The sequence below is a fragment of the Gobio gobio genome (genome assembly GCF_949357685.1).
Source record: "Gobio gobio genome assembly, chromosome: 10".
Lineage (NCBI taxonomy): Eukaryota > Metazoa > Chordata > Actinopteri > Cypriniformes > Gobionidae > Gobio > Gobio gobio.
The window spans coordinates 10,554,809-10,582,437 of record NC_137116.1 but is presented as its reverse complement, the minus strand read 5'-3'; the positions used below and the strand labels follow the sequence as shown (position 1 = coordinate 10,582,437).

The 27,629-nt window shown below is 38.0% G+C and overlaps 1 protein-coding gene across 1 annotated transcript in view; it reads left to right on the top strand.

Annotated features, from left to right (window-relative positions):
* The first annotated feature begins 381 nt into the window (after positions 1–381).
* The window catches only part of gcn1 (GCN1 activator of EIF2AK4), a 66,054-nt gene continuing 38,806 nt past the window's right edge, over positions 382–27,629 (top strand). The window contains exons 1-20 of the mRNA XM_079827347.1: positions 382–426; positions 1,224–1,332; positions 2,093–2,156; positions 3,017–3,148; positions 5,501–5,609; positions 5,746–5,844; positions 6,820–6,954; positions 7,922–7,990; positions 10,923–11,031; positions 11,636–11,710; positions 11,793–11,921; positions 13,515–13,565; positions 17,953–18,051; positions 19,260–19,433; positions 19,531–19,683; positions 20,936–21,028; positions 23,712–23,787; positions 25,666–25,825; positions 25,902–26,091; positions 26,178–26,302. Of these exons, the coding sequence (XP_079683473.1) occupies positions 409–426; positions 1,224–1,332; positions 2,093–2,156; positions 3,017–3,148; positions 5,501–5,609; positions 5,746–5,844; positions 6,820–6,954; positions 7,922–7,990; positions 10,923–11,031; positions 11,636–11,710; positions 11,793–11,921; positions 13,515–13,565; positions 17,953–18,051; positions 19,260–19,433; positions 19,531–19,683; positions 20,936–21,028; positions 23,712–23,787; positions 25,666–25,825; positions 25,902–26,091; positions 26,178–26,302 (2,169 nt within the window). The 5' untranslated portion in view covers positions 382–408. The remainder of the gene's footprint in view (positions 427–1,223; positions 1,333–2,092; positions 2,157–3,016; positions 3,149–5,500; positions 5,610–5,745; positions 5,845–6,819; positions 6,955–7,921; positions 7,991–10,922; positions 11,032–11,635; positions 11,711–11,792; positions 11,922–13,514; positions 13,566–17,952; positions 18,052–19,259; positions 19,434–19,530; positions 19,684–20,935; positions 21,029–23,711; positions 23,788–25,665; positions 25,826–25,901; positions 26,092–26,177; positions 26,303–27,629) is intronic.

Genomic DNA, 27,629 nt, shown 5'->3' with positions numbered 1-27,629 from the left:
TGAATAGAAAGTTATCCAGGAATAATGCCATGATGTGTGTATGTGTTTGTGCTCGCGACTCTTTAGCTCCGCCCACTGCCCGCCTCCACGAGCTTGGCTGTTTTCGGAAAGAATTGGTATACGTATCTTTTATAAACATGATAAAACTTAAGACTCTTCGGATATATGAAGGATGCAACACTACTTTATAGATACTCAAGATTAACATGAGACTGGCAGAAACTGTGTGTGTTGTGTACCCTTTAAGAGAAAAGTGTATGTAATGTAATGTTCTGCTTCTTTGACCGGCGCCCTCTAGAGGCGCTATGGGGAAAATACAAACGCAGGCCCTGAGAAGCACGTGGCTCGGAGGACGGTAATGACTCCGGAAGTGACGATTTAAATCCTTTCCAGATCGAGGCCGGCAAGATGGCGGCGGACACGCAGGTTGGTGTGATTCGATCCGCTGCTGCATGAACATTAAAACACAAACTTTTCTTCTGTATCTCACCTCTTTCTTGTGAGTTTTCAAAAAACACGAAGTGTGATATGCGAGCTCGTGATGTTCAAACACACCAGAAAGCGCTGTGCGCGCGCCCGCTAGTTCATGAGTGTGCATTAATAACGACAAACTGAGCATTAATGATGGCAGAATTGCGTAATAAACACTTTTATTATGAGTATGATAATGTGAGAGAGAGTGAGACTGTTGAAAGTGTCTAACCCAATTATATGTGTATCTGCTGATCTCAAACACATATTCACCTCAGTTTCTAATAAGAAAGTGCTAGAAGTACCATGTTTTGTGGACATGGTATCATGGTAAAACCATGTTTTTTTGGACATATAACATTGTATTATCATTGTAATCTTCATAATGCAGTGTAAATATACTGCGGTACATCAAAAAAGCTGGCCAAACAATCACCTGTACCTCGGTAATCATACATTTAGCCTAAACTGCTAATTTAAAATTATGAATATCCTTCTGTAAGTATATGATGCTTTCAAAATCTGTCATTTTTATGATGTTGTTTTATAACAGCTGTGTGACATATGTCATCTCGAGCTTTAACATGGTAACAATAAATGCTGTGATAAGTATTGCAGTGGAAACAATGTTTACACCATGGTAAGATGTGCTTAAGATGGTGGAAACAGACCCAGATTTACAAAAAACTGATATGATATACTTATGTTTATTCCTGTCAGCAGTGCTCTGATGGTTGTTTGTGTGTTTGTAGGCACAGGTTTCAGACACACTGAAGAGATTTGCTGTGAAAGTCACATCATCCAGCGTTAAAGAGCGCAAAGAGGTTCTTGGAGAATTGAAGGAATGTGTAAAAGGAAAGGGTGAGTTGATCTGTTGCTGTGTCCGTCTATAGGAATAATAGGACATCTGATTACAGTGGCTGTCATAAGTCAAACATCACATAAAAACACGGTTAAAGCTTCATAACAGTTGTCCGTACCACACGTACGCTATATTCCGAGGTCATACATTACAACAAAATGTATATAATAGAAAGAGGTCTCTTATGCTCATCAAATATAGTACAATTGTGACATTATGTTTTACAATAAATGTTTTCTATGTGAATATATAGTCAAATGTAATTTATTCCTGTGATTTTCAACATCATTACTCCAGTCTTCAGTGTCACATGATCCTTCAGAAATCATTCTGATATGATGATTTGCAGCTCAAGAGACATTTCTGATTATTATCAATGTTGAAAACAGTTGTGCTGCTTCATATATTTGTGGATACATTTTATTTTTCAGGATTCTTTGATCAATTGAAAGTTCCAAAGAACAGCTTTTGTAACACAACATGTCTTTACAGTCACTTTTGATTGATTTAATATATCTTTGCTGAATAAAAGTATTAGTTTCATTCAAAAACATTTAAACATTTTTGAAGAGTAATGTATGTCAGCTCTGCATGAGGAACAAATGTATTCAGTGAAAGCTCTGCATTAGTTACATCGCTGATTATAAAGGATCATATTGTCTTTTATCGCGTCGCGCTGCTGCTCATCGTGTAGTCACAGTATTAATGACTTGAAGTATTTGAAACCTTTAATTGTTTGTGGTTAAATTCTCTCTTCAGACCTTCCTGAGGCGGCCATCAAAGGACTGTGCAAACTCTTCTATCTCACCCTGCACAGATACAGGTGGGTGTGAGCGCCTTCTGCACATATGTCCATTAAAGCAGGGCTTTTCCATCTTTTAGAGCCTACAGACCATCAAATATGATCATCCTCGCAAGGGACCCACATCCGAACATTTAAAGCAGCTATAGATGCATGTTTGTGTGTAAAAACCCAGTTTATACTCATTTTAATTGAATACTATACCAATTTAAAGTATTATTTGGAGTTTGTTTTCTACTCGCTACAGGACTCTACTGTTACATGTATTATTTATTTATTTGAGTCAAATCACATTTTTGTATATTTATATATATATATATATATATATCTAATCTATAATTATCTAATTTGTAGTATTTATTTTAATTACATTTTTATTTAGTTTAATTAATTATTATTTAGTTTAATTTATTTATTTCTTCTTCATGTTAATCTTTTTATTATTTATTTATTTATTTTTCCTGCTGTGTTTTTGTTTTTTTGGGCTGTACTAGAACAGGTTTTAATGCTTGAATGTTCAAAAAACACATTATTCTCCATTGTTGCAGCTCCTCTCTTCCCAGTCTGTCAGTAACGCTCTGTTTAGTTCCTGTCTCTACGAAGCCCCTCCTTCTCTAAAGTGCAATGTGCTCTGATTGGTCGGCTGGACCAGTGTGTCGTGATTTGTCAAGCACTTTGAGTGTGTTTGGGAAATGTCCCGCCCCTCACCATAACCGCCAGTTTCACACTACTAACCGCCAACACACTACTAACTAACTCAATCGGCCCGCCCCTTTATTCTGCAAACTAATTATTTAAATGAAGAATATTGTGATGTGTCCTCTTTTAAAAACATGTGAGTATGTTCTTCTGATGAAGGTGGATTTGATTTGTGTTCTCAGGGATGCTGCATCTCGGCGAGCTTTGCTCTCGGTCATCGAGGTGCTCGTCCAATCACAGCCTGATGCCATTGCGAGTAACCTCCTTCCCGGTCTGCTCAGCTGCGGAGTGGTCAGCAGGGGCGTGATGCCTGGGTGAGTGACTGCAGAAGTCTTATGTGGCATTCACACCGGACGCGATTCGCGCGAATAATTTGCGCTAATCGCGCGAAGGTGGACGCGTGTACATTTTGAGTTTACTCACGCGAATCGCGCGTGACATTCACTGCACAACAGACGCAAATTCGCGTCATTGGTGGGGCTTCCGCCAGCAGCTCGTCTTGTTGAGAAATGGCTGACATGGGCTGTGTTTACATGTCTTTTTTTTGTTAAAATCTACTGTTAATGTGAGACAAAACGTAGTTTTAAGACTTTTTCAGTCGATAATGTAGTTGTTTAAAGCTAAAATCTGTGGTTTATTTATATAAAGAGTGCCTACTTGAACATTTTATCTGCCGTTGTCGGAGTTGTGAGCTCCAGCGGACAGCGGCGCTCAGCGCTCGTCAAAGCCGGCGAGGGCAACCTTTCCTCGGCCAGTCCTTCTGCCGTCTGCCGCTGGCTCTGATGTCTCTGATGTGGTGTGTCTCGAGCTATAATTCGTCTTGTAACGGCCGATCTTTGGTCTCATGGATCTATAATTTGTTCCCTTGCAAATCGTTTAGGCTGAGGGCAAAGATAAGTTTCATTACTTTATATTTTTAGGCTATAACTGTACGTTGCAGTTGTAACGTTAGCCTACTAGCACTGACTTTGAATGTTTGACTGCATTGTTTGCTTTATTTCATGTATAGCTTGTTATACATTACTTATACTTTTGTATTATTGATCATACATAAACTTGCATTTAATAAAAAGAGACTGGGTTGTGTTTCATGTCATTTAATGTTATCACAGTGATAATCATATTGTCTGAACCAGATATTAATATACAGATTTTCTCCTCATTGTTGTGACTACTAGAGCAAGCTCCTGATTGGTTAATGCGGCGCGAAATATCCGCCAAAGTTCAGATTTTTCAACTTGAGCTATTCGCGCATTCAAAGCGCTCAATTCGCGTCCTTCGCGCCGCCTCAATCGCGCGAATCGCGCCGCAGAATGCCATTCCGCGTCTCTGCATTGACTTAACATGTAAATCACTCGCGCGAATCGCGTCCGGTGTGAACGCACCATTATAGTTATCAGATGCAAATTTCCCAAAGCTACGATCTAGGGCTGGGCGATATGGCTGAAAACTGTATCACGATATAAGGGTTTCATATCGGTCGATATCGATAATTATTGATCATTTTTATGACCTATTTAAAATAAGGACCAGGAGACAAATATTTTACATTGAAACATTTTTATTTTAAACTTAACCTGATTATAATCCCCTCCGTTATAAAGGCAGAAATATCAACACAACCATGGAAAAAACTCAAATAATTCAAATATAAACAAGTCTATCTTTTAACATTAAGGTGCAGTTTAATTTCTTTGTAACTGTTACCATTTAGATGCTTTGTCACAAGGCACTGATGCAGAGTAACATTACCTCGCCATGTAGTTTCAAATGCTGAATCCGAAATCGCCCCCTATACCCTACATAGGGCACTATTTGAGGGGACAGCCATTTGTAGTGGTGTCCGAAACCATAGTGGACATTATTGAGTGCACTCATTCTATCCCACTTTGCACTGCAAAAACGAGTGTACAGCCGATGTACACACAACAGCTGTCCGAATTCGCTCACTTGTTTTCATTCACTCCTTCAAGTGAACTGCATCAGTGGACTAAAGTAGGGAATAGTGATTGAGGGTTTAGGAGGCGATTTCAGGTTCAACCAAAGTCAAGAATAGCACAACAGCGAGCGCGTCGAGTATAAACACGTCCCCAAATGAACAACGCACGCGTGCTGTCAGCGGAGGCTCACGCTGCGGAGCCAGACGAAAGTATAACAAGGCTGGTAAAACAAGTTTGTGGTGTTACCAGTCTTGGTGGGGACGACAGTCATGCCGACGACATTGGTCTGACTACAGTCAGACTTATACAATCCAAACAACTGCCATACTGGTGAGCTGAGCTGACTTGTTTTCCTGTTTTATTAACAATGTCCTCGCTCGCTGCGGCACTCATTTTCCACTTATCACTCCATGCCGGTTCTGTTTACTGAAGAATGAATCCAACACGAGACAACGATATGGCGCATCCAGACATGATACAGTTACCTGATTGGCTGCTAGCCTGTCACTCCCTACGTTGCTTGGTTACCAGAGAGCGAGTCCCTTTGTTCATGCAACCAAACTTGCTTCGCAACCTCTGGTTTCTTCCGGCGAAAAAAAATGATCGAACGTTGTATCGAATGCATTTTTTATTGATATCGATTACGTGTCTATCGCGATACATATCGTTTTATCGCCCAGCCCTACTATGATCTATTTATGACATAATGTCAAATAATTCCCGTAGGAAGAGCACAGCATCAGGAGCCTGCTGCGCCCTGCCATGGACCTGTTTGATCGTTCGGACTGTCTTCCCCAACGCTGACAAAAGAGAAGGTGCCAATTGGAAGAAACTGGTCAGTTGTTTTTGCCACACAGACAGTTGCATTAATGTCTTTATTAGTCACAGTTTAGTTTAGCCATAGTTCTATACCTGTATGAATTTCTTCTTCTTTTTTCTCTGTCCAATCATATCCTCTCTTTTCCAATCAGGTTGAGGTTCAGAGTCTGCTGCTGGCAGAGGCGGTGGGCGGAGCCTCAGGGAACGCACTCAAGTCAATCAGCAAGCGCTTTAACAAGCTGTGGAAGGAGGTACAGCTACATTACATGTCTCATACAGTGTCGTCAGTGAGATTAATTTGATCAAAAATACAGTAATATGAAAATGTCATTTATTCCTGTGATCAAAACTGAAACATCATTACTCCAGTCTTCAGTGTCACATGCTCCTTCAGAAATCATTCTAATATGATGATTTGCTGCTCAAGAAACATTCATGATTATTATCAATTTTGAATTTTTATTTATTTTTTAGATTTTTTCAGGATATTTTGATGAATAGAAAGTTTAAAAAGAACTGGTTATATAGAAATCTATTGTAACATTATAAATGTCTTTACTGCCGTGTTCTTTTTGACAGCAAATTTTGATTTAGTTTTAGTCATAGTCTTTTGACTAAAATGCCATTTAGTTTTAGTCACCTGAATTGTTTGTAGTTTTAGTCAGCTAAAATCTAATGAGTTTAGTTAAATTGTAATGTATTAATTAAGTAATTAAGCATTACATAACCGACTTTACTTGAATACATCAAAACTGACAGAGCTCGATTCACTTTTTTTGTTTGTTTTTTAAAAACATCTATATAGTTTTTATAATGTTGTATTTTTGTTTTAGTTAGTATATCAGGTTAAGCTGAAGCTTCAAATAAGTTTACGTTTATTTATTACATTTCAGTTAACATTTATCTCATTAGTCTCATCAAAGTTTTTGTCATCCAAAACTGGTTTTTATTTAGTTATCATCTCATTTTCGTCAGTAAAACAAGGTTGACGTAAATTATGACAAATTATTTGTCAGCAAAATTAACACTGCTTTACTGTCTTTTTTGATCAATTTAATGCGTCCTTGCTGAATAAAAGTATTAATTTGTTTTAAAAACATTTGAACGACAGTGTTGATCTTGCTCTACAAGTGTCTATTCAGTTGTTGTACAACTATAGCCCTTCAGTTTATGAGGTGGCACAGCCTTTAGTTGTGTATTAATAAAGTTGGTCTGTGTTTCTGCAGAACCCGGGTCTGGTGGATCAGTACATGAGCACTCTGCTGAGTCTGGATCAGAGCTGTGTGTCTGTACCACTGCTGGGATTGTGTGTGGACTTCTGCACTGCGCAGAAAGACATCGCCACCATCAACAAACACAAGGTGACACACTTCACATGACATTAGTGTGTTAAAACTGTGCTGACTGTGGTGGTGCCTCTGTTTCGGTGTTATTTTAGTATTTATATACATTGCAGTATTTATTAATATTTTGATTTAGCTTTTATTGTAATATTTAAAGTAGGTATGCACTGACATATGGCTGAAATATATTCATTTTTAATGTTATCGTTAGATGCACCGATATATGGCTGATATATATGTTATCCTTATCGGCCCGGTAAGAAGATTTGGCCAATATATTAAAACTGATAAATAATGTATAGACCTGTTTTGTGTTTGCAAACAGCAATGATGTTTTTATGTGGGCGGAGCCTACCTGGTGGCAGAATATGACAGTTCTGCAGTAGCAATTTGTGGAAGCCACGGAATAAAAGTCTAAAATTGGTTAATTTCGAGTTTATATCTCACAATTCTTAGAAGGATAAACAGAATTTTGAGAGATGCTCGTTATTCTGTCTTTTCCCCTCAGAATTGCATGTTTACATCCCGCAATTCTGACTCTTTTCCCCTCAGAATTGGGATATAATCTCACAATTGCGAGTTATAAAGTCCGAACTGGGAGATATAAACACGCAAATGCAAGAAAAAGAGTCAAGAATTGTGAGATAGAAATGTTATAGCCTATGTTTAAAAGTTATCTATGTAAAATGTTATAGATTTAAATATAATTTCATGCTGTAACTGCTATGTATGTGTGTCCCCTATGAACTGCATATGTGAATATTATGTAGACTTACTAGATTTTATGGAAACATTGGTGGAGGGGTTTCAGAGGAACTCTAGCCTACAGCAAGCACCGAACCTGACTATTTAAATGTTGAACAACAAGCTCATTGGCTGCATGCGTGTAATGATGTGATTACAGTTTTCTATTTGATTTCATTTAATGAAAACGATTTGTAATAATTCCGCTTTTTTTAACAATCCCATCACTGCTCTGTTTTAGGCGGCTCTCTTGGACCTGTACGTGAAGACGGTCCTCATGAGTAAGACCAAACCGCATCAGCACATACTGGTGAGAATCTGTCTCGGGACTTTGTAGAATGTGTGTGACTTCTCTTGGTTTTGCTGTGTGTTGTGGCTTGATTTTGTTGTGTGTGTTTTGTGGCTTGATTTCGTTGTGTGTGTGTATTGTTGCTTGATTTCGTTGTGTTGTGGCTTGTTTCTGTTGTGTTGTTGCTTGATTTCTGTGTGTGTGCAGGGCTCTACGCTAACATTTTTACTGAGGAGCACTTGTGCTCCTAATTAAAAAAAATAGGAACACAGTCAAAAATTTAAGAGCACTTTCTGATCAATAACATGCATTCCAATTGTAACTTTCCCATTACAGGATGATCTTTGTCGCTTTAAATTAATGTCCAGGGGCATTTTTACCATTATAAGAGCAATGTTTTCTAATCTTATTAAATGTATGCATCATCTTTTGTCAATTTCTTCAATTAAAATAGAAAAGTTGTTTTTAAAATGTTTATTTAAACTAGGGCTGGGCGATATGGCTGAAAACTGTATCACAATATATGTGTTTCATATCGGTCGATATCGATAATTATTGATATGTTTTATGACCCATTTAAAATAAGGACCAGGAGAAAAATATTTTACATTTAAACATTTTTATTTTAAACTTAACCTTCTTCTGATTATAATCCCCTCAGTTATAAAGGCAGAAATGTCAACACAACCATGGAAAACATGGTTAAAATATAAACACAAGTCTAAAATCATAATGAACACTTCATTATCTCTTAACATTAAGGTGCAGTGCCTCCGTTATTTCTTTGTAACTGTTACCGTTTAGATGCTTTGTCATAAGGCACTGATGCAGAGTAACATTACCTCTCCATGTTGTTTCAAAGGCTGAATCCGAAATCGCCCCCTATGCCCTTAAATAGGGCATTATTTTAGGGGACAGCTATTTGTAGTGGTGTCCGAAACCATAGTGGATGTTATTGAGTGCACTCATTCTATCCCACAATGCACCGCAATAACGAGTGTATACACAACGGCTGTCTGAATTCGCTCACTTGTTTTCATTCACTCCTTCAAGTGAACTGTATCAGTGGACTAAAGTAGGGAATAGTGATTGAGGGTTTAGGGGGCGATTTCGGATTCAGCCAAAGTCAAGAATAGCACAACGGCGAGTGCGTCGAGTATAAACACGTCCCCAAACGAACAACGCACGCGTGCTGTCAGCGGAGGCTCGGCCTGACCAGTCTTGGTGGGGACAACGGTCAGACTTATATTATTACTGGCGAGCTGACTTGTTTTCCTGTTTTATGAACAATTTCCTCGCTCGCTGCGGCACTCATTTTCCACTTATCACTCCATGCCGGTTCTGTTTACTGAAGAATGAATCCAACACGAGACAACGATATGGCGCAACCAGACATGATACAGTTACCTGATTGGCTGCTAGCCTGTCACTCCCTACGTTGCTTGGTTACCAGAGAGAGAGTGCCTTTGTTCATGCGACCAAACTTGCTTCGCAACCTGGTTTCTTCCGGCGAAGAAAAGAAAAAATGATCGAACGTTTTATCGAATGCATTTTTTATTGATATCACTTACGTGTCTATCGCGATACATATCTTTATCGTTTTATCGCCCAGCCCTAATTTAAACAATAAATTCAGTTAGAGCAATAAGACACAACCAGACTGTTACCAATCTAGTTAAATCAGCATCAAAAGATCAATCTTTGCTTGGTAGAAGTGGCACAGCAGCTCTATCTGAAGTGCTGTTTAGACACATTTACATAGACTCTTTAATGCAGCTCATGGGTAAATAATGTTGTATGAATGTTTTAAATATAAGTATTTGAATTTAGAAATAGGCTATATACAAGTTAAACTTAGTTAAAAGATTTATATTTTAAATAAAAAGTGCATGCAAAGTATAAATATGAAAATAAAACTGCCAGTAGGTGGCGTCAAGTCTGTGTGAGTCATTGATTCAATCGTTCCAACGCAGATTCATTCGAATCAAAGCGCTTGGAGATGCGCAACAGTTCTGGTGTAGTTTTGATTTTCATGAAATTGACACAGTATTGTGGCTAAAACGTTGTTACTTAATATCAACTTGTCAGTATCTCTCAGATCAGTAACTTTAGGCGCTCTGGCGCTAACTGCACGCGTCATGCGGAAGAACATTGCAGCCGGAGCTACTTCTCTCTGTTTATGTCTATGGCGAGTCACGCAGGGACTGTGCTCCTCCGCAGCGCTACGACCCGAACTGGTTTGTCAGAATATAAACACTTATTATATGTGTACCGTAGTGATTCAGGGTAAGAAAAAAACACGGTTTGGAAAATGGATTCATTATGTACTCACTCATATATACATCTAGTCATTTTAAACACAATAAAAGTTATGGACTGCAGCGGATAAAGATTAAATCAAGAACTCATACAGGGGTATTTAAATAATTTTTTCTTAATTAATTTTTGGTGGCATTTTTGCCCCAAGCCACCGTTAATTTCCGACCTTTTTTTTGATAATCTACATGTGGTATTTCTAGTTCATTTGGATTTGCTGCGAAGAAACATCAGCGCGAGGCGTCTGTTAAGTGCGCATGGCTGAGTCACACCCGTTTCACCTTGTGCAGCCCGTGGCACACGCTTGCACTTGCTCTGCTGACAGAAGGCATGAAAAGCAGTTGATTGCAGCACGAAACGTAACAGTTGTTCAGTCAGTGTTGATGCACTTTGGCAGCTGTAGTTTTTATTCCGATTGTATTATACATCTATTCATGAGAATCGATCGGGTCATTCGCACCGGTGCACCTAAATATTTTTTCCCAGTCGCACGCAGTCATTTTCAATGGTCGCTATGTAGAGCTCTGGTGTGTGTGTGTGTGTGTTGTTGCTTGATTTCATTGTGTTGTGCACTACTGGGCCAGCGTACTTTGCAGTGTTGAGATCATAAAACCTAAAGCTGAACGTGTGTTTTCAGGAAAAGAGCGGCTCGATGCTTCGTCACATGTCTCACTCAGAGTTTAAGGAGCAACTGCTGCCCACGTTACAGAAAGCTTTGCTGCGCAGCCCTGAGAACTCAATACAGAGTGAGTCACATGCACATTCAGACACTACGGCTATCGCAAACCACCTCACACTGTGATCCATTATGACACTGATGCATCACGATATCATCATTAGTGCAATTGTTACTGCTCAGAATATATCATGATATAATGTTACTGTCAGTGTTACTGTCGTAATTGAGATACTATTGTGGTTTTGATTAATATTGAAATATTTTCAGGTTTCATTTTAATATTGAAGTCATCATTTTGTTGTGTTTTTGTTAACAATTTACAATAATGCCCATTAGTTAACGTATTAAGTCACATTAACAATGAGCAATACATTTGTTACAGTATTTATTCATCTATGTTAATGTTATTAAATAAAAATGGATCTGTTCATTGTTGGTTCAGGTTCATTAAATAATATGAACCGATTCAACTTAATATATATATATATATATATAATGAACAAGTTTGGATGGTTTTAGTTAAATCTGTTTAAATTGTAGGAATATTTTTTTGAAAATGTTTTTTGAAATCTCTTGTCTACCAAGCATTAACAAAATATGACTTCTCACTATAATACTGATTGTATAATAATTCTGAATATCTCCATCTCTGTTATTGGTCTTTCCTCCAGCGATCTCCTCTATGTTGGCGTTTCTCACACTTGACCTGAGTCAGTATGCGCTGGACATCGGGAAGGGCATCTCCAGTGAGTCGCCGTCAGTGTGATTGTGTGAGCTGTTGGTCTGAGGTGTCACGTGCAGGTTTAATGTCGTGTCTGTGTGTTTCAGGTCAGCTGAAGGCCAATAACCCAGAGCTCATGGATCTGGCGGTCACGGCCCTTCAGAATCTGGCCCAACAGTGCAGCGACCCCAGCGCCGTCAAGGACCTCGTCAAGCACCTCTTCAGCATCCTTGGAGGTCAGTGAGGTTTCAACGCTCATGAACTTTATAAATTATGATTTCTATGAATGGATGAGTCATAATCTTAAAGATCATACACATTTTAGTAGTGAATGTATACACTAACGGTCATAAGTTTAGAATAATTAAGGATTTTTTATGTTTTTGTTTCATGTTACTCCAGCTTCATGTTTTCGTAGAAAATGCAAGCATTAAGCAACAAGAAGGTTATTAATAATTGAGCACCAATAATTGATGATAGATAATTGAGCAGCAAATCCTCATATTAGAATGATTTCTGAAGGATCATGTGACACTGAAGACTGGAGAAATTATGCTGAAAATTCACCTTTGATCAAAGGAATAAATTATATTTGACTATATATTCACATAGAAAAGTTACTTTAAAATGTAATAATATTTCCCAATATTACTGTTTTTACTGTATTTGATCAAAAAAAAAGGCAGCTTTGGTGAGCAAAAGGTTTCATTTTTTTAAAAAGCATTAAAGGGTTAGTTCACCCAAAAATGAAAATTCTGTCATTAATTACTTACCCTCATGTCGTTGGACACCCGTCAGACCTCCGTTCATCTTCAGAACCGAAATGAAGATATTTTAGTTGAAATCTGATGGCTCTGAAAAGCCTCCATTGACACAATGGCACGGTTCACTCTCAAGACCCTTAAAAGGTACTAAAGACGTCGTTACAAAGTCCATCTCACTACAGTGGTTCTAAAATAACTTTATGAATCGGCGACAATAGTTTTTGTGCGGAAAAAACCCCTAAATAACGACTTGCATAGTGATGACGATTTCAAAACACGGCATCATGAAGCTTCGAAGCGTTATGAATCAGTGAGTCGATTCAGCGGTTTGAATCGCCAAATTTCAGCAGTTTGGCGGTTTGACACGTGATCCGAATCATCATTCGGCTCATTGATTCATAACGCTTCGAAGCTTCATGATGCTTTGTTTTGAAATCGTCATCACTATGTAAGTCGTTATTTAGGGTTTTTTTGCGCACAAAAACTATTGTCGCCGATTCATAAAGTTATTTTAGAACCACTGTAGTGAGATGGACTTTGTAACGACGTCTTTAGTACCTTTTAAGGGTCTTGAGAGTGAACCGTGCCATTGTGTCAATGGAGGCTTTTCAGAGCCATCAGATTTCAAATAAAATATCTTCATTTCTGTTCTGAAGATGGACGGAGGTCTGACGGGTGTCCAACGACATAAGGGTGAGTAATTAATGACAGAATTTTCATTTTTGGGTGAACTAACCCTTTAAACTTTGTTATTCCAAATGTCCAACTGGTCCTGTAGCTTTAATTCATTGGCTAGATATCGCTCGTTGTAAGTGTTTGCGTTGTAAAATCAGTGACGCAATAAGCATAGTCATTTAAGAATATTAATTATAATGATTGACACCTGATGCACATAGAAAACCTCACCAGTAATCTCAGTAAAATGATTATATGAAACTCCTTATCTAAACGTCATTAATGACTGTCATGAGAAGGATGTTGGTGTAGGATGTCTTGCACACATCACCAGAACCTGCTCACTTTTTAAAGCAGGATGTTCCTAATTAATCATGTTGTTTTGCACAGGCTCAGAGGGGAAGCTGACTGTTGTGGCCCAGAAGATGAGCGTTCTCTCGGGTGAATATCCTGTCCATCTGTCTGTCTCTCTATGTCTCATATGCTCATTAGGCCAGTTTCGACTGCAATGGTTGGTTTTGCATACTGGTTTTCTTTTCTAGTAGCTAATATTGAAATAAGGTGTCTTTTAATCACTGCTCATTTCCATCAGGAAACATGTTTGTGCATTTTTCTGCACTGCTCTAGGGGTGGGAATCTTAAGGCACTTAACGATTCGATCCGATTCCGATTCTGGGAGTAACGATCCGATTCCCAAAACGATTCTTAACATACATTTTTGGTAACTAATTATCCTGCTGTGCAAAAACATGACCTTTACATTTTAACCAAAATTGGAGCTTGAATATCTGTTTGACAGTATTGCCATAATAAAAATTATTATGAAGATTTCTTTCAATACTTTTATTTTATTAACAAAGTTATATTCAAGATTAACAAGCTCTAATGAAACATAGTAAGCCATACAATTGCAAAGAACAATCATTAAGAATAAACAGTTCTCAATTTACAACTAAGTGTGACAATTTTTCAGTTTCTTTAGAACATTTTAACAAAAAATTTATTTAAAGCAAAAAAAAGTTTACTTTGGTTAGAGCCACAAACAAATCTTTAAAACATAGGCTAATGCAGAAGAAAAACAACTTTAGCGCTTGCTGAGAAGCCAAATTCAGTGTGTGCGCATAACATCTCACATCAGAGAACTTCTGAATCGTTAGATAACGAATTGCGATGCATCACCTTTTCTCCTACCCCTACACTGCTCTGTCATTGGTTTTCTATGTAACATGCACCAGACCGACATCTTTGCCCACTGTGCTAGTGCCTTGCGTCTTTTGTAGCATTTTTTGTAGTTCAACATGTCTTGAGACCTCACTTTTTTCTCATTCCGCTATGTTTGAAAATCATCCCTTCCAGTTTATCTCCCAAATATGTCACAGATCTATGAGGGAGGACTGAATTATTTTAATTAAAATTATTAATAAAAGATAAGCAGACAAGATATGGTGAAAAGGTGAACACAGTCCAAACAGTGGGCAGGTATGGGACACAATCACAGGCAAGCAGGAAGAGCAACCACTGCGACCGGCTCAAGATGATGGTAGGCTGGAGAGCAGCAATGACAGAGCAGAACGAGACCAGAGGATACCAGCAATGGCCAGGCAGGAACTCTAAGTACAACAAGCAATGCACTCGGGAATCTCAGGCTCTGCACCAGGCTTGCTGCTAGGCAAGGAGAGCAAGCGGCCAGGGAGGAACTTGAGACACAGGAAACAAGACAGACAGGACCAATGGCAGAACTAACACTTAGCAATAACTATAGTAACAGCACAACGAACTCACACAGTGGCACAATGTATAACGAACTAGCAAAACATGAGGGAAGGAGTACACATTGGCTGCGTCCGAAAACCTAGGCAGCTGAAGGCCAATTTATACTTCTGCATCGAGTGTACGCCGTAGGCTACGCGCGTAGCCGACACCGTCGTGAGCATTTATACATCTGCGCTGTTGTCCACGTCAATGTGCAATTACACATGCAGACGCTAGTAGGCAGTGTCCTCGGGCATGTTGGTGTAATCAAGACAACAGCCGAAGAAGAAGCAGCTTGTTGTGTAGAATGTGTACATTCATGTCGGATTATCAGCAGCAGTGAGAGAGCGGCTTTTCTTGCAGCTTGAGTTGTTGTATCTAATACAAATTAAGCATCTCTAGTTGATTAGTAAAGTTAAATAAGGCGATCTGGCGCTGGAATGTGTTTGTGAAATCATGCGGAGCTCGTGGCCGCTGTTTCAGCAGCGGTGGCTTGAGCAATCGATTGCTGTTGCGGAGACTTTATTCACGAAATGTACCCTAATGTGTCCCTGTTCTTGATATGCAATCACTGATTAACATATTTGGTTTTAATGAGAAAATAAATAAACTATACTCAGCGGATTTATGTATTTATTTACTAGCATAAAGAATCGCTGGACTACAAAAGATTGTGTTATAGCAGACGTAAGGAACTAACATCCCATTTCTGGACACACACACACTCCTATCGCAGATTTTTTATTTATTTATTGACCTGAGGGAAGGGTTCTGGCAGACCAATCACAGCACTTGCGGTCCGCGTAGAATTGACGCGTTGTTACATTATTGGAGAGGTGTGCGTCAGGGTACGGCGTATCCAACGCGTCTATGCGTATGGTACGCCGTACCTTCTGTGTGCACTCGACGCAGAAGTATAAATTGGCCTTGACTCGTTGCCTCGCTGCCTTATCAGACGATGGCTTGTAAGGCAGCGTTTGTGCTTGAAGGCACCTCACAAAACTAATTTCGGACACACTTCTTAGTAGGGCTGTACGATTAATCGAAAAATAACCAAAACCGACATTCAGAACCTCTAACCGACGTATTTTTCCCATGTCGGTTATTCCGGTTTCCACGTGACTCCGCCCCGTCAGTCACATCAAGTGCAGTTTGCAGGCACACAGAGAGATCATGCAGGAGCGGTTATCTGTGTTTATAAATGCCCAGACTCACTATAGTAACTGCATGTTTTACACTGAAATATTATACTGAAATATTCTGACAAACGAACACTCAGACAGAAGCTCGCGCAGAGAGCAGCGCAGAAACGCAGTGTCAACGCTGTCCTGTGACTAAAGTCACTAAAGGAGCTAAGAAACTCAACCATTATAGGCATACATTTTAATACCTTTGCAGTAAGTAAAATAATCGTTCATTAATCGTAATCGAGGTCAAATGTTCAATTAATCGAGGTTTTTATTTTTGGTCAAATCGTTACAGCCCTACTTCTTAGGCAGGGTAACCGTTTAATGATCTACAGCAAACATTAGTAATTTCTCGCTAGAAATGACATCAGAAGTGGAAAATGTTGGTAAAAAAACGTACATTTACACACAAACTGACCAGCAAATGCAACTTTCGGACGCCATCTTTTTTTTCAGCTCAACTGTCACAGAATGGAAAGCACAGGATTGTGGGATATCAAAGGCAGCGAAGGATACAAATATGCTGCCTTCAAAATTCGATCAGATGAAGGTCTCTCAGGAGACAGGAAGTGAAACTAACATTAGATTCGGACGTGCCTTGGGGCCTTCCTGCCTTGAAATGTGTCCTCTGAAGGCAGCATTTTGCAGGTTTCGGACGCAGCCATTATAAAGGGAGCAGAAAACATGAGGAACAGATGAACACACTCTGAGAAATGAGGACTAATCAACGACTAAACGAGGGCGTGGTATTTGGAAACGAGGCGGGACAAGAGGAGCATATGGCAAACACAAACGAAGGCAAAGCCATGTGGTGACACCAAGCGGCAACCTCCGCTTTCTCTTGAAGCCAATACGGATGTCACTTAGGCCACATCTACACGAAGTCAGAGCTTTCCCTATCCAATCTTTTTTTTCCTCGTCTCCAGAAATATCTGCATACACACAAAACCGCTGATGCCAGGCCAGTATGTGGCGCTGTAATTCTGCCACAGAAATGCACTAAAAACTGAGAAGAATAGTTGGAGCATGCGCGAGACGTGGTGTGATGACATCACGGTTTCACAGAATATATGGATTGGCTGTACACACAAAAACGTGGGTGTCTGCTTCCGATTTATCCACTCTGGGATCGGTTTCAAAAAATACCAGTTTCAGCCTCCCAAAATGCCGGATCCGTCTGGACGAAATGCCGAAACGATACAACTTTTTTACGTATACAGCTAAACGCGTCTTATGGACAGGGCCTTAAACTGCAATTCATCGACTGGCCACTAGAGACAGGCTCCAGAAGGAGCAGAATCTCATTGAGCTCATGTTAAAATGCCCAACTTTACAGAAGAATAAAACATGTTTACAGTCTGGGACAAATTGTGGTTTTGGTCTAAACGGCTAATTTTGTCCTTCGTGGCGACTGTGAGGGGGGTGAATTTTTTTATAACTCATTTGTTTACATTATATAAAGCCTTAAAGTTCTGCATAATTAAGGGCGTGGCCACTTTGAGTGACAGCTGGATTGCCGTTTGTCTGCTGTCTGTTTAGCCATCACGTCACCTTAGCTCCGCCCACATCCCGCCTCTTTACCCATTGTCAGTTATCAGGGAGGGACGTGCGGTGACATGCTGCCAAGATGGCAACGGCTGACTTTGAGGCTTCAAAAACTCTCTTCAGAACCCTATGGGTGATGTCACGGACACTGTCCAAATTTTTTTACAGTCTATGGGTGACACACAATACAAACAGAGACATGAAACAAAGAAAAGACTGACAGAACTGTCAGAGGAGAACCCTGACAAAATCTCATTCTCACTTGTGCATGAATATGTGAGTCTTTCATTCAAGTAAGCGCCTGCTGTCATATTAAGCATGATTTATGTGTGTGTTTGAAACAGGCATCAGAAGTTGCAGTCATCATGCCGTCTCTGGCACTTCCTCTCAGACTCTGAGCTCCAGTGTGGCTGTGATGTTCATTCCATACCTGCAACAGGAAGGTGAGAAACCTTAACTTTTGAATAAACTTTTATTCATACTGGTTTAAACACTGAACATCCATATAAGTATAAGAGCATTTAGACTACTTTCATAAACTGGGGTTTTTGAGGGGGTTCATGAGTTGATGTAACGCAAATAATGAATTAAATTATTATTTTATAATTAATAAAATATTAATTAATATCGTAATATGATTTAAATTAATTTAAATTAGAAATATATTATTTCAAAATTAAAAACTTAATTAAAACATATTTTATTTGTTTTGCACATCCTGCCCATTAATTGACTTCCGAGAAACATGTACATGTGAATTCATTGTTAAATCATTAAATACTATAATATTTGTATTACTAGTTTAAATTAGTTTTTTTGTTTGTTAATTTTTTTGTTTTTGTTATTTGTATTATTTTTTTAAATGTCTATAAAGTTTTTATTGAATTTTGTAATCATTTTTTATTGAAGTGTTTTTAAGTACATCAAGTTATACTAAATTAAATGAGAAATGTTTCCATGCAACTCAATATTATGGTTATTATAGTATTTCTCTGTAATGCAGAACATGTTAGCAATGTTACATATGTTACAGATGTTATACATATATTACACATATTACATATCACCCCCCCCCCCTCCTACCCCAATATACATTTAAGTAATTAAATAAAATAAAATAAGTTAAAATTAGTTTGTTCTTTGTTATGTTTTATTACCGTCATTTGAAATATTAACCTAAAATCACAGGGGGGCCTCAAGTAAATATTTTAGGTTAAATATTGACAAAACGTTTGTGAATCCCTGACATAAAATATCAAGATTTTATTTATTTCTACCCAGTTTGCTACTTAAAGATTTAATGATTTTTTTTACTTGTTTTGTTGCAAAATTGGTTTTAAATTAATTGTTTAATTTACATTAAACAATCTTTAAATGTCTTGCATTTCATATTTTTTTTATTAATACATCAAGTTAAGCTAAATGAAATGAGAAATTTTTCCATGCAACTAGATTAAATAAAATATAAAGATTTTATTTATTTATACACAATTTGCTATTTAATGACTTTGATATGAATTTTTAACTTTGTCGCAAAATTGGTCTTAAACTTCTAATTTAATTTACGTTTAACAATCCTAAAATGTCTTCTATTTCATAAACATGTATAAAATCCTAACATCTGATGATTGTTGTGTTTTTGTGTTTCTAGTCCATGAGGGGACGCTGGTCCACGCGGTGTCTGTGTTATCTCAGTGGACGGGCCGCTTGACGGTGGATGTACCCTCAGAGTTGAGGGAATGGTTTAAAAAAGCCTTCACCCTCAAGACGTCCACGTCCCTCGTGCGGCAGGCGTATCTCCAGGCCATGCTCGGGGCTTTCAAAGGTCCGTCGGACTGCTGGAATGTTTCACATGGTTTTAAACTTGTGCTGCTCATGTTTTGTCAAAATAAACAGCGTTTGTGTGTCTCCGTCCTGTTCAGGTGACACTCTCAGTCAGGCTGTTGACTTCCTGCCTCTCCTCATCCAGACTGTGGAGAAAGCTGCCACCCAGAATACCCAGCATGCACTGCTGTCTGAGGCAGTGGCCGCCTCTGTGCTGCTCTGTCGGCTCTCTGTGCTCGACTCTGTCTCTGGTGAGCATTCACGCCATTTCTATCCACCTATTTATATGCACATTTTGGGATATTGCATAAAAAACACTGGACTGAAACGCCGCATAAATTCAAAAATGTGCGCATAAAAAACAAATGCACTCAATTGAGGCAGATGTTTTTTTTATCCGATAAGAAAACATGAGCTTAAACTCTGATGGAAACACATTTGCTGAATAAATCCCTTGATACGAAACAAAAACTGCCTCAACAGTGGTTGTGATTGGATAATTGGTCTAACCAGTGGACCAATCATATCGCACAAATGTTGGTTTGGTGGTTCTGAAATGCCTGAGCCAAAGTCTGTCATGAGAATGATTTGTTTAATTCCCTCCAGAAGCGTCTCACACTTCCCCAGTTGCAGCAAACTTCCATTTTTATTACAAATATGTTGTGCCAATTTCCCAGGAAGTTAAGACTTAGTTCTCTTGAGCCAAGCCTGTAGTGCTCCAGTCAGAAATTGAAGCTTTCGCGCCTCGATCGCCCCCCGGTGGCCGGTCCCAGTATAGCTCCTAAACCCCGCCTCTCCATGTATTTGAATGGGCGCGAGACACACTAAACAATTTAATTACACTTCAAATAATTGTTTCCTAAAGATGGTTTCTGTCATTTTTGGCAGTTTTTATTACAATAATTTCATTTCAAGTGTTCGTTTTTTAAATAAGTTTAGTTTTAGTGAGTTATTTGATGCTATAAAAACGGGGGGTGTGACGTCATGATTGACAGCTGAGATTGACGGCTTCTCTGAGTGAAGTTGTCACTGAGGCACTAACTGACTTTTTTCTGGATTTTTGGGAGGAGATTGGAGCTTAAGCTTTAATTTCTACATTTCCATAACTGTTTATTTCACACCAACATAATGAATTGTTCTGCATCTGTGAGAGTGTGGGCGGGCTTTTGATAATCGCGCCTCTACTTCCTGTTCTCTACTGCGCAACTCCGGTCCCGAGATCGCTACTGCGCAGACTCGGTCCCAAGATGTCAGCGCCGTGAGCGGGCCTATGAAAGCTTCAACTTTGGTCAGCGGAAGTCAATGAAGTCGCGTCGTCCATATTTTTTTACGGTCTATGTCTTGAGCACATAGGATGGAATCACTGCTTTATTTGTAAATGTTTTTTGCGATATTCCATTTTTGCACACAAGTTAAATTCGCAACTTGGGATGGAAACATAGCTACTGCTGACATCCTGTGTCTGCCTGTGACGTGTATTTTCATGTTGTTTTGTGTCTTTAGAAGCGAAGCTGGCGTCTTTCTGGAACCTGATACTGGATGAAAAGAAGCCTCTGTTCACCACTGAGAAGTTCCTCTCCCAGGCCAGTGAAGAAGGTCAGAAACGCTCCATTTATCAAGCTTATCCAGTGGCGATTCTAGGATTTCATTGATGTGGCTCAGAGGAAAGTGCCTTAAGTGTTGATGAAAATACTAAATATCTTACTAACTTTAAAGAGGTCATATTATGCTTTTTTACAAAGTGTTGATATCGTTTTTGGCCTTCTAGAAGAGGTTTTAATGTTTGAACGTTCAAAAACACATTGTCCATTCTCTCTCACACTCTGTTTGGTTTCTGTCTCTATGAAGCCCCTCCTTCTTTAAAGCACCATGTGCTGTGATTGGTCAAGCGCTTCGAGCATGTTTGGGAAATGACCCGCCTCTTACCATAACCGCCAGTTTCAACACATTACTAACTAACTCAACCAGACCCTGCCTCTTTATTCAGCGTATTAATTATTTAAATGAGAAATATTGTGACATGTTCGTTCCCGGAAGAAAACTCAAGACTGCAGTGGAGGCGTTTCAGGGAGTTCAGAATCACTGACACTGATATAGGGAAGAACTCCCGCTGAGGGGACTTTGTGCTTTGCCAAACGGCAACGTTACACACTAAAGAAAGATGAACATGTAAAAAAAAAAGCTTAATAGGACCCCTTTAAAGATTTTAACAACTGGGAAAAGGAGGATACAGAGTCAAAAAACCTCAGGTGTTTTACTGCAGCTGCTGTTTTCTGCATGAATCTTGTTTCTAATTTTTAGTACTTCAGCTTATTTTATTTCAGTTATCTCTAAAGTTATGTTTTTTCATCTGTTTGCTTTTTATTTTATTTCAGCTCCATTAAAGGCACAATATGTAAGATATTTAGATTAAAATATCCAAAAACCACTAGAACTGTTATGTATTTTGCTGACTTTTGTACATTATCCCAGATGTTTCCAAGAATATTTAAATCCAGAGAAATCAGCAGTTTTAACCAGGACATGGGCAGTGTCCATTCATCGCCTGTCAATGACGTCATATCAGCTTTACCCTCGATTTCGTACATGCATACCATGGAATCACCAAAGACACTTTAATATGTTATGTGTTTTATTAGACAGGCGAGCAACTGTTTGGATACTTTACAATATGTTTAAAAAAATAATTGCATGTCATTTAGCAGCACAAGTCATCCTGTTTATATTATGATATTTCAATATTGATCTAGATTACTGCAAAGTGCAACAAGTGTCTCAGCAGCCACTCAGCAAACAACTTTAAACACACTCAAATGTATGATAGTTTTAACCATGTAAAACAGCGCTGTGTTTACCCCACATTTGCAGCAAAAAGAGAGGTTGACTGCAGCATAAGCATAATAAAAGCTCCGATGGACTCGACAGTCGATACCGGTGTGTATCGCAGTGTTAATTTTGACAGCAAATTTTGATTTAGTTTTAGTCATATTTTAGTCACCTGAATTGTTTTTAGTTTTAGTCAGCTAAAATCTAATGAGTTTAGTTAAATTGTAATGCATTCATTGAGCATTTAAGCATTACATAACCGACTTTACTTGAATATGTCAAAATTGACATTTTTACATAATTGTGTTTTTGACCGTTCAAGCGCAAAAATACATGAAAGAGCTCAATTCACTTTTTTGTCTGATTTTTAAAAACATATAATTTTGTATAATTTTGTATTTCTTTTATAGTTAGTATATTAGGTTCGACTAGATATTCAAATACGTTTTTTTATTTATTTATTTTAATTTAAGTTAACATTTAATTCATTTTGAGTAATTAATGTTTTTTTAATGGTTTTAGTGAACTACTATTACCCTGATACTTTATTGAATACTATGTGTCAAATACTGTTCTTAGTCTTTCCTCCTGACTATGAATTAAATGGGAATGAAATGAAATACAGTTTATTGTGTAAACAAAAACATATAAATAATGTGTGACTTTTAATTATAAACAAGCTCAAAATACACGTGACTCTTATTTTGAAATGTCTGCGCCTCTATTGCAGCTGCTCTTTCAAGTTCAGATGAGGGAGATCAAATATGCAATGTTACAACCGTCTAAAACACATTACTATATAAACATCATAAAGTAAACATTGTCATTATTCCTCAGCATTAGTTCATAAATGTGTGTTGTTCATTGATTGAGCCGCTCTGAAGCGCTGTCGTGTGAACCTGTAGAAGCTCAACAGCGCCGAGTTTTCCTGGCATTAGATCCGCACGTTACAATTCAAATGTGCGCATCTACACAGGACATCAGTTCTGACTGGATCTCTTCCCTAATCGTCCCTCCCTAACATTTTCGCCTCGTATTTATTTTCGTCATAGTTTTTGTTATTCAAAACTGGTTTTTATTTAGTTATCGTTTCGTTTTCGTCAGTGAAAAAAGGTTGTTGACGAAAATTATGACAAATTATTCGTCAACGAAATTAAAACTGGTGTATCGCAGGTGTCTCTCATTATCATTCGCTTCAGCTCTCCGTCATTAGCTCATCCATGAACTAGCTTTCTGCCCAAGTCCGTCGGCGGAGGTGAAGACAAATCACTCCCATGATTCCACACTCATTCATAATGTCATAAGCTACACCTTTGTTTTGAATAAGCGACCTCTAGAGGTGAAACTTACATATTGTGCCTTTAATGAAAATGATTTTGAATAGAGGTGTGTGATCTTCATCAGATGTACTTATCAATGTTGCTATTGTTAACAAACTGTCCTGTACCCACAGCTCTGTGCACCATCCTGCTGCTGTGTGAGAGACTGTTCCTGGATCAGCCACAAAGACTCAACAGCAGCAAGTCTCAGTGAGTCACTACTATTTTCCCTGAAATGTTTTATGTAGAATTGAATTATTCATTAAATTAGCAGAGGGAATTCTATTTCCTGTGTTCTGTGGGTTTATTTACAATTTTTTTGTTGCTGAAAATGTGAACAAACATCTAGACTAAGCATTTGTAAATCATTTTACTTTTAGGCAACACTAGGATCATTAAAAGTGTGCTATGATGTGCAAAATAAAGCCTAATGGGATCTTTTATTTTGTGATTTAATCGACTGACTTAAAACACTTGACTACTTAGCAAATTAATATACTCAAATGCATGTGAAATCTTAATTTGATTGGTTCCGTTTCACCTTATTATGTAAAAATATTGTCTGATCATTTCCAAATTGTTATTTTTGTATCATTAATATACTCTTGCAGTATTTATTAATCCTTTCAATTAGTTTAAAACCTCTTAATTGTCACCGTCCTGCTGGCGGGACCCTTGGCGCTCTTTTTTTGATTGCCTTTTTTTTCGTATCATATTTTCGTAATTATCATAAATTAGGTATCATTCGAAAGCTTATGAACTCAAAATTCGGACGTTGCGTTACCATGGAAACGGTACTTTAAATTCTTCTAGGGGGCTCCTCCCCTAGTGGGCGGTCTCCTGTTAAATATTACAAAATGTATTTTAACTACTTTATAATCAAAATCTTTTCTAATCTTGACAAAGCACACATCGTCGGAAAGGTCTGAGTCTCTAGGTTCCATATTTAGCGATATTTGGACAAGTTTAGTAATTTGTTACAGGAAAATGATCAATCAATGGAATGTGGATGACACCCGGTGGCTATTTTTGGTTTAGCGCCTAAACAAAATCTCATGGGAACTTAAAATTTTGTGATATCAACTACAAATTTGGAACAAATTTGGAACTTGTTTAGACATATGGCTTTGATTTTTGTAGTAATTGTTTTTTGTAAAATATATATTTTATATAAAATAAAATAAATATTTAGTACAGTATTTAATTTACTGTAAATTTAAACTTCCATAACTTTTTCATACTTTCATCTTTTGAATTGCTTGGTTGTGTCTTCTTTAAAACAAGACCAAACTTAGGTCCACTTACTTACTTAAACTTATACTCCAAAGCATTCTTGAATTACAGCCATTTAAGTTTGGATATTGCATTTTCATGTCTATTCTCAAAAAGGGGTGTGGCAGGTAAGGGGTTAATAGTTATATAATTTTAAGTAATTTTGTTTTGCTTTTATCATTTGAAGTTTTTTATATATATTTATTTTTAGCTTCAATTTATTTTTATTTCAGTTTTACTAGTTTTTTAGTACTTCAACTAGCATTTTAATTTTAGGTTTTCATGTAATATTTATATTTAATTTTATTTTAAGCTTGATTTCAATGAAGGAAAACAGTTTAATAGTTAACATTAGCTACACTGCCTATGACTGATTATTTAGGAGAGATGTGACTGATGTTATTGAAAAAACACATCAGTTTCATTACTACCTGTTAATGAAACATTATGACGTTTATTTCTGTACAATTTTACGAAAAGGCCAGGAATATTATTAACCCTCCTGTAATGTCTGGGGTCTAATTGACCTCAAAGCAACTTTGTCATCTCTGAAAAATATGCTAATTGAATTTATTAGAAGAATTCATAAACATGCACATCTGTTACAGTTTTCAAAACGCCTGTACACATTTTAACCCAATCGGTGATATCTGGGGGCATTTTGACCCCATATAAAAATGCTGAAATTTGCACATAAGAGGGTTAAGAAAGTAAATAGGGTGAATTTTGGCGTTCAACAATAGTGCAAAACTCTTGCCCTCTTCATAAGCATCTGTGAGCAATCATGTGACTCAAAACCTTGTCTGCTGTCCTCAGGATGTATCATCAAGCCACAGTGATGGCGCTGCTGTCCCGCCAGTGGCCCGTGCGGAAACGTGCTCAGCAGACCGTGAAGAAGCTCCTGTCCTCGCTGGGTGGATCCAACCTGGCCCAAGGCCTTCTGGGAGAACTACGTGTCATTATTAACAAACACAAGGTGAGGGATAAACAGGAGTTGAACGATTATTTTACACTGTGTTTTGAATGTGCTCATTTTAAGTCTCTTTTGTCAGATTCTCCCGTCAGATGCCCTTTATATGGAGACGGGTGAGCTTTCTGAGATCGGACGCTTGTATGTTGCTCCGCGGATCCTGCTGGCCGCTCTGAGCGTGATCTGCTCGGTGGCGGCCCAGTGGAACGACGTGGCGGAGACCGAGAAACTGGCCCTGGATATCCTCATCGTTACCCATCATCCCTCAATCGGTCTGTCTCTCTGATATCCCAGTGGATCTGATTGCATCCATACAGGATTTTTCCAATAGCTGTTAATCACGCTCTTGGTTTTTCAGTGGTCATCAGGTCAGAGTTGTGGCCTTCTCTGCTGTCCACTATGAAGATGAACCCTGCTGAATTCATCGACAAACACCTGGAGAAGATTCTGCCTCACCTGCTAGAAGCCAACACAGACAACCAGGTACATTTAAAGTCACCAGAGAAGTTGTGATGGTCTTTTCTTCCCTATCGTGGCATATTTCTGAGTGAAACGGCTTCTAAAACAAGAACAAATGATTGGTTGTGGTTTGCTATTGGTGGATCTCGTGTGAGTGACAGGTTGCCCTGCCCTCATCATCAGAGAAGAGATGTCAGTGCTTGTCACAAAAAAAAAATATATATATATATATTTTATTATGTATTGTATATACTGTATTTTCGAAAAGAGCATAAGAGACTTCATTCATAAACTTTAAAACCCTCTGGTGCTCTTCGGTCATCTCTGACCGGAAAATTTTCTGATTTGAAATGTTAAAAATCACTGCTTCATCGGAATGATATGAAACTTGGTGACTTTTCTAGCACATTCTAGCACAAAAAAATTGGGGTCATGATTCGAGCATGCTAATTGGTCGTAAAAAAGAAAAGTAGCGTTCATTGTCTTCGGTCATAAATGACCATAGGAAATGAATGGGAAATCTGCAAAAACACAAAAATTCTCCGAATATTTGTGTGTACAATCTACAAATCGGCCACGATGCCGAAAAAAAGTACACAGCAGTAAAGGGGTGACACTCTAAAACATCAAGAGAGTGATATTGACACATCCACTCACACACACACGCACACTTATACACACACATACACCTATGAAAAACTGAACATATGAACCACCTTTTGAATTTTTAAAAACCACAGCTTCTTCAGAATGATATGAACTTGGTGACTTTTCTAGCATTAGGTATGTAAACACAAAAAATGATTTAAGCATGCTAAGTGGTTGTAAAAAAAATACTCCCACTTGTGCTCTTCACCATAAGAAATTAATGGGAAATCTGCAAAAACACAAATTCACAGAAAAAAATCTATATTTCTAACCCAAAAAAAAAATCTAAAACTTTATAATAAATAGTCTTTGAGATTTTTTAAATATATATATTCAAATCCATAAAAAAAAACATTAAATGTGTTCAAAACAGAACTAGGGAATTCTCAATCCTCTCCATAGAGACCTCTAGTGATTACACCCATGGTTGCATGATTTCTTAAATCATTCCAAAAGAGGGCGCTAATAAGCCTTAAAAAATATATTTTGAAGGCCTAGTCTCTATTTTAACCTGAAATACTGCAATAATTAAAAAAATATATTTTTAAATTACAAAAAAATGTTTTGTATAATTTTCAATGGCAAAAATAGACCATAATTATTGCATAAATACAAAAAAATACCATCAAATCATCTCAAAATACAAAATTAAAAAGAAAAAATATTATTGAAGAAAAATAAATTGCATTGGTTTTACCGGGGT